Source organism: Thermobia domestica, chromosome 10 (assembly GCF_964235325.1).
Source record: "Thermobia domestica chromosome 10, izTheDome1.hap1.1, whole genome shotgun sequence".
NCBI classification, from domain to species: Eukaryota; Metazoa; Arthropoda; class Insecta; order Zygentoma; family Lepismatidae; genus Thermobia; species Thermobia domestica.
Window position 1 is genome coordinate 34,405,694 of NC_137463.1, and position 7,846 is coordinate 34,413,539.

Genomic DNA, 7,846 nt, shown 5'->3' on the forward strand with positions numbered 1-7,846 from the left:
AAATCGTAAATACGCCACTGGCCAGAACCCTAAAGAACATCTCTACTTCTGATATTTTTACACCACTTTTGATGTGAAAAATTACAGAAAGAGAGAGAGAGAAAACAAATACGTAAATGTTTTATTCCTCACATTCATCAGCCTAACAGAAACAAATATTAATATTCAATGAATATTATTTTCCGTTGTATCCCATTGTATTGCATTGTATTCCATTCAATAAAATGGAAACTTTAAATATTGCTAATCATCATATTATTCGGTAAATAATTACCAGCACATAATACAAATCCAGTGAACAGAAAAATGTGTAGCCGATTTACAATTAAAAAAAAACGAAAAAAAACAGAATTTTCTATCAGCTCAAAGTGTAAAATTCTTATACTTTCTACACAAGTGTGGACCTCTAAAAATATATAAAACACATTGTACATAGACCTACTTTAGAACCAAGGGCGTCATTTAGGGGGCAGGGGCAATCCCCCCCGAGTTTGAGATTTATATTGATTTTATCCATAGAATAGCAGTAAGTCAGTGAAAAACGCGAAATTTTAATTATATCAAGGGGTCTTGCTTCCCCCAAAGAAAATCTGAAATGACGCTTCTGTTTAGAACACGATTAGAATATTAAACTATTTTTACTAACCTGGCTTCTATTACATACAAATGTCTGCTATCCGGAACATTAAGTCATAGTATCCACCACAGCTTCTTATAAGGTCCATCTTCCTTCTTTTCTCGTTGCTGACATCTTCTGTAGTCTGCACTGCGCCTTCCTTTTCGTAACCAAGACTTAACATACGGCTCAGGATTAAACGTGTGTACAGGGGGCCCGATTAATGACACAAACATTATACTCGAAACTGTATTAATTTGTAGCGAATTTCTAAGATCAGACATTATTATGTTCATTTTACTGAAACCACGTTCACAATCTGCACTGCTAATTGCTATGGTGTTAAGAGCGGTGAAGCACCTTTTTACAGTTTCAGTAACAACCCTCTTCCCTGTTGCCTTATATTGCACAAAGTCACGAAGAACATCATGTGAATTTAATCCAAACCTAAAAGCAAGTTCCTTGATTTCTTTCTCACCTTGTCGAATGTCACCGGAGTCACTGAAAACAGATTCTATTTGACTTATTAGCTTGTGATTTGTATCGTTTTCATTAATGGTTCGCATTTTGAGGTTATCCACTATACACTGTATGAACTGGCATCTGTTGACAGATGGAAAATTAATGTGCTTGTTAAGTTTCACTCCTTTGAAAACCCCGGTTTCAACACTTTTGAATACTTCAGCTTCACTGTCGCCTGGCGTACATTTTAAACTCTCTATTCTATTTATATATAGCTTTATCATATCATAAGCCCTTTTTATGGTGCAGTCACGCATTTGCAATAATTCTGAAAGACTTTTTAATTCCTGCAGAATATCAAAGAGAAGTCCTAAAAGTTTAATAAAATTGTAGGAGCTTAGTTTATCTGCTAGTCCTTGGAATTGACTTCGCTCTTTACTGTTGCGGCAGCTGTTTTTAGATTCTGTAGAGCAATGTGTATATACCGCAGTGTATGAACTCCATACAGATTCTACACAGCGAAAAGAAGACGCCACCCATCTTACATCTATAATGCGACCTATCTTTTTAAGTTGACTTGCAACATCATGTGCACACTTTTCAAGTTCGTTCGAATTTTTTGGAGAGAGACTGTACAACTTGTACAGAGCGCTAACCAAAATACTAAAATGATTCACACCACCACCAATAGTCTCCAGTGCATCATTTACAGCAAGTTCCAATCTATGACTAAGGCAATGCCACAACACGATTTTTGGAAATTGTTGTCGTAATCTTGATCCGACTCCAGATTTTTTCCCGCACATAACACTAGCACCATCGCTTGTGAAACCAACCAGGTAGTCCCCGAGATAATTATCATCAAAACCGTTCCTTCGAAGACAATCCATAAGAACGTTGTATATTGTATCTGATTTTTGATCCGGAAGTTCCAATAGTTCTAAAAAGAACGTATAAATATCATCACTACAGTTACCGGTATTGTCTTTACTTTCAACTTCTTCGCTATCCGGAATACGCGCACGTATATAAATATTTAACGCGCTTTTGTTACTTAATGTGGTTGATTCATCAACAATAATGCCTATCATGGACTTAGCAGATTTAATTTTCTCAACAAGTCTACTTTTCATTTCAGCACTAATGTGGCTTACAATGTCCGCGCATACAACATTACTGTGTAAAATTCGCCCCATATCAAGGCCGTTGGCGGCTTGAAGATCTATTAAATGGGAATGATCCAGAAACGGCCTGTCTTGTTTTGCAGTATAGTATGCTGTTCGAAAAACTCGACACGTTGTTTCAAAACTACATTTGCTTTCATTGTCAAAAAGTTTTTCTAAGCTCTGTTTTTCAGCTTCCAAGAGTATTTTTTCCGCGGTGCAGTGGGCAATACTTTTCTTATGTTCGAAAATTTTCTTCCGCAATGAATGTTGTTGCATTTCCGTTGTAGACCCGAAAGGTTTAACACTACCCGCAATCCACTGTTGTGACAGCGATACGCCAACACTTGAATACAATTTCAAGTCCTGAACTTTACGACAACTTACACAGCCAAGAGTATTCGAGACAGTTAACCACGGATACTTTTCTTTAAACATGTTAACTTGGTTTTGGGTCCAACACAAAGGTACACTATTGGATTTCAACAATTGACCACTAGTATCACTTGAACTTGCGCCGGCAGATTTCTCCTGTAGACTTCCGGAGTCTTCCTGTGAAAGACCTACACCAGAGTTACTTTTCTTCGCATTACCACTAGAAGCACTGAAATAAGATTCTATTGACCTTTGGGTACGCTTCATTTTTCTTAATTAGCACACCACACACAATCACAACAAGGAGCAAAGCAACACACTTAGAAACGGCCTGAATTAGACATACGTAGTTCGCCTTGCCAAATGTCGAAAACAACTTGTGCGTAGGTGCTATAGTAAGCTGGGAACTACGCGAACTAGAGCCTGTCAATCTCAGATGAACCCTCGGAAATATGCGAAACATAGTTAGGTAACACCCGCGCCACCCTCTGACGGAGTAAACCCTCCCTTTGATTAGGGAAAAGAAGTGAATGACCTCGACTTTGTTGCCAATTTGTCATTCAGTCGTTTGGTCTTGACGAGTGAAGATCTTCAAATAAATCATTGTGGCAATGCTTCCGCATCAAACAATTGAAAGCTTTCGGTCGCAGCAACTTGTCCCTCCTCTTTCGAGGGACGTACGGGAAAACACACATTGACAGCAGCACCACACCACCAGAAGGGGCAGAGCGTTGCCAATGTGTGTAATTACACAAAATGCGTGCAATTTTGTCTTGTGTGTGCATTTAGTGCGTAATGCCACTCTGTATACATTTTGTGTGTAGTTTGGCACAATTCAAAATTTTGATCATTGATGATTTTTGCGAAGTTCCTTTCATTCAAATATTCATTATTTCCATTCTTTTTTTAAAATTGCCTTCTAAAAACTACGAGCGACAACGTCTGGCTCCCGGACGGTGCAATAAAACCTATCTTGCTTCCTTGGTACCTCACTTCTTGTTTTTCAGAAGCGGGTGTCATGACCGTTAGCCCACATCCCCAAGCAAAGCCTCTTTGTTCAAGCAAAGCAATATGAATGAATGTTGTCCCTCGATGTTGGCCAAAACATGGGGCGGTGGGGGGTAAGAAGTCTTTTTTTTTTTTTTTACCAATTGTCAAGAAAATGCCATTTTGTAAATAGATGAACGACACAGTGAACGAGGGATGGGAGGTCTTTTATTGAACGAAGGACAAAAATGAAAATGAAACGAAATCTTTGATAGTACAAACATATTTGTTGACTCAATACTAACGTCGTCCTTATTTCTATGTGTATTTTTTCTACAATTTAAATAATTACAATTTAAAATAAGTTATTTTTACCGGTATGCCATACCGGCCGATTTTCTAACTTTCGGATGCATAACCGGCTCATACCGCCTCACTTTAAGCACTGATTGAAAGTACTTTTTACCTTTATTAAATTATGTAATTACGTCGTTACATTCTAACCATTTAGTATTTATTCCATCACTTGCATCTTTTTTGTCTCCCTGAATTGTGATTTTTAGAAGGAAATTTAGGTATAAGACTGGCCACCCTGTAAAAATTCTTCACAGCCCGGAGTGGATGGAGAAACTCAGCTAGAAGGGTCGCTAAGACCGAATTCCGTAGCCTTGCAACCTCCTGAGATGCGGATTATACTATGCTCCTAGGATAAATAGGGATGTCTCAGGAAACTGTTACCTGAGATCCTGTTTTATACGGAAATCTGGGGTATTTGGGGAATATTTTTCGCGGGCTTACTTTTGCATCTGCAAGATTGAAATTTTGCATATTTACTCAGTGCACCCGTCATTATTTTTCAGATTTGTTTCAGATCTCTGCCTTAAAACAGGGGGAGGGGTCCACAGAGGTAAAAAATTAAAAACATATATATATTTCTAACAGAAAATTCCTTTTTTCGTGATTTACTCGCCCCATATACATGATGGAGACATTTGAAGGCTACCGTTTGAAAATTGTTTTATTCTGAAGAGAATAATGTACAAACCATGATCCTAGGATAAATAGGGATGTCTGAGGAAATTTTTATATTACAGCCGGGTCATTTGGGGCATTGTGGAAATGTTCTTAGCTCATTATTAAATAGTTTCCTCACCCTTACTACTCAAGATAGAAGCTTGAAATTTTGTACACACATTTAGTGCACCCCTTAGTATTTCCCAGTTGATTTTGAGATCTGTTCGTTAACAGGGAAATCCAGAGGAGATCAAAATTATATATATATATATATATATATATATATATATATATATATATATATATATATAAAGTTTTTTTAAAAATGCCGATTACTCTCAAAATTTCCCACTTCAGGGACATGATAGGGAAATGTGAATGTTACCGTTTCAAAAGCTGTTCTATTCTAAAGAGAGTGATGTATGTACCATGATCCTAGGATAAATAGAGATGATGCTGTAGCTCCTTGACTGAAAGTCTAATTTACCTTTAAAAAGAGCCATAATTTAAAAGGCTTAAGAAACATTGTTTGGAATTGATATAGGTTAACAATTGAGGATAATTCAAAATTCAACCCCAATACTTTCACTTAAATGGTATAATTAGCATTTAGTACTACTTCCTAATGCTTTTTCTTCAGTTCGCGACTTGTATTATACGAGGAGAAAGATATGATTTAAAAACAAAATCATGATTTTTTTTCACCCTGTTGGCTGCCATGTGCAGTGGTACTATTCAGGCAGTTCGCTAGAACCGGTTGTTAAAATATTTCGAGTTAGCAGAACCGTTTGTTATATCCAGGCTCAGAACCAGGTACTTTATAAGCATTTATTTCTTAATCTCAAATGCTCATATATTAAGAATGAAAACTGGGTCACATGAGTGTAGTGATAAGAGTTGTTTATATTTGAAACGCATACATACCATTATCAGCATATTGTCCATCCATTGCTGGATTAAGGTATTTCCAGTACTTTTTGACAAACATCTATATTCTTTTTGGATAATTCGTTTTCAAGATATTCACAGTGCTACCTAATTTATCACTTTGTATTAGGATGCTGTGTAGGTTTCTACTTGTCACTTTCCCTTGATCATATCCTGGATCCGCCCCTATATATATATATATATATATATATATATATATATATATATATATATATATATATATATATATATATATATATATATATATATATATCAGGGTTGTTTTGTTTTAAACACGTGTATTTTTAAGGCTTGTTTTAAAATGTTTATCTTATTTCATTTTTGTAAAAAAAAATCTGCCAGAGCAAGAAAATTGTCAAAAAGTACTCCCATTCAGAAAGCTATTTTCTTCTCATGTGAATATTTTGATTTCTCGTGGCTAGATCAGGTCAATGTGATGATCTACAATTTATTTTGTCTCTTTTTTACCCTTTGTTTTTAACGTTTATTGTTTGGTTAAGTGCTTATCAGTTAACTTGCAAGAAAGCATCGTAGTCGAACGTTGGAAGAACTGGTATTAAAAATAAATAAAATGATTATCTTGGAAACAAGTTTTTGTGTTGTATTCAGGAAACAAAGCCTGATACTTATTGTCACATCATTGCCGAACGTCAGTGAGTTGTGTATGAGTTAAATTTTCTTGTTAGCCTTGATGGCCTACATCTGGTAGCAAATCGTGATAGCTGTATTGAATTCATCTAGCTTTAAGAAACACAAATCATGGGCGTTTTTAAGGGATTAAATGGGTTCTTTGGAAGCAACCTTTATTTGCTTTTATATTTATACATTGTACGGTATGACCTTCTGCCTTTAACGTGACGAATTGTGTCATGAAATGAAATTTTACAGGAAATGCAAACAACTGAATACCTCTTATCAATTTATGTTTTAGACTCAGTAATAAAGCCCTTCTCGCCCAAAAGAAATTTGGTTATACCTCAAATAGTTCAATCCTCTGATATATACGCAGGGGCCTAACTCACAATGCCGAATCAATTAATTTAATAATGTTTCTTTCCCCTTATTGCCCAAATATAAGCTAAAAACATGCAACTCCACTGGTGAACTTTTGCTTTTCGTGATATGGAAATCCAAAATTTGGTTTTGATGCCCGATCGACTCGCAATTTTTCCACCTTGCACTTGCATATTTTCCATGTCTCTGAAGTGACTTCTTTCGCTTGCAATTTCGTCCCTGACGTGAAGGAAATTCCTCATTGTTTATATATACAGGGTGGGCCATTTTAATTAATCCACGGAAATATCTGAAAAATGATAAAACATAGAAGAAATGTTTGAAGTACACGTTATATATTGCTAAGGGGGAAAACCATTTCCGCCAAAAGTACCCCTCCCCACCCCCCGGAAATGGGGGTAACGGGGGGTAACTTTAAAATGTCAAATGGGAACATGGGTCGAGTAATACCTCGTTCGAAAGGTCTTGGAAAACTAAGTAACGCTGTACCAAAATTTGTTTCATATGGAGCACCAGTTTCAAAATGGCCGCCATGATATAGTTCGGAAACTCCAGTAGCCGTAGTATGAAAACCATGGGAGGTAAATGAATGGAACAAAATTGAAATACGTAAATATCATAAGGCATATCAAATGATGTGACCCCTGCGATCCCAGCGGCTTCCCTGAAGGGATCTTGTGCACTAACTTCAAAATTTCAATGTCCGACCGGACAACGGTTCGGGCGTACGCTTGACCTACCCAATGCTGTTTGTAAGGCAGACTTCAGGGATAGAGAATTAGTGCACTCAGTTAATGCGGATGGCCACAGTCAAAGGCGCCCATAAGGGGGACAAGGGGGGCTCTCGCCCCCATAGAGGAAATTGTGCTTCGGAATATCGAAAACTCAATAGAATTTTTAGAATAGCTACAGCAAAATTCTCTGACACTGATACTATGTTTTGGCGGCCTTTTGAGAACACTGCCATTTCACCTCAATCGTTTTCTCCTGCAAGATGTTTGATTTTGCAAGATTTATCGAACGAGGTACCACTCGGCTCATGTTACTATTTGAAATCTTGAAGTATCCCTTCAGGGAGGCCACTGGGATCACAGAGACCACACCATTCGATATGCCCTATGATATTTACGTATTTCAATTTTGTTCCATTCATTTACCTCCCATGGTTTTCATACTACGGCTACTGGAGTTTCCGAACTATATCATGGCGGCCATTTTGAAACTAGTGCTCCATATGAAACAAATTTTGGTACAGCGTTACTTAGTT

The 7,846-nt window shown here is 37.0% G+C and overlaps 1 protein-coding gene across 1 annotated transcript; it reads right to left on the reverse strand.

The window, feature by feature from the left end:
- Positions 1–690: 690 nt before the first annotated feature.
- Positions 691–2,883, reverse strand: LOC145661427 (E3 SUMO-protein ligase KIAA1586-like). Its single transcript, XM_081726732.1, has one exon. The coding sequence runs from the start codon at positions 2,881–2,883 to the stop codon at positions 691–693; it is 2,193 nt and encodes a 730-aa protein (XP_081582858.1).
- Positions 2,884–7,846: the final 4,963 nt, after the last annotated feature.

Coding starts and splice junctions, on each gene's coding strand:
- LOC145661427 (XM_081726732.1), bottom strand. CDS start 2,883: ATGAAGCGTACCCAAAGGTCAATAGAATCTTATTTCAGTGCTTCTAGT.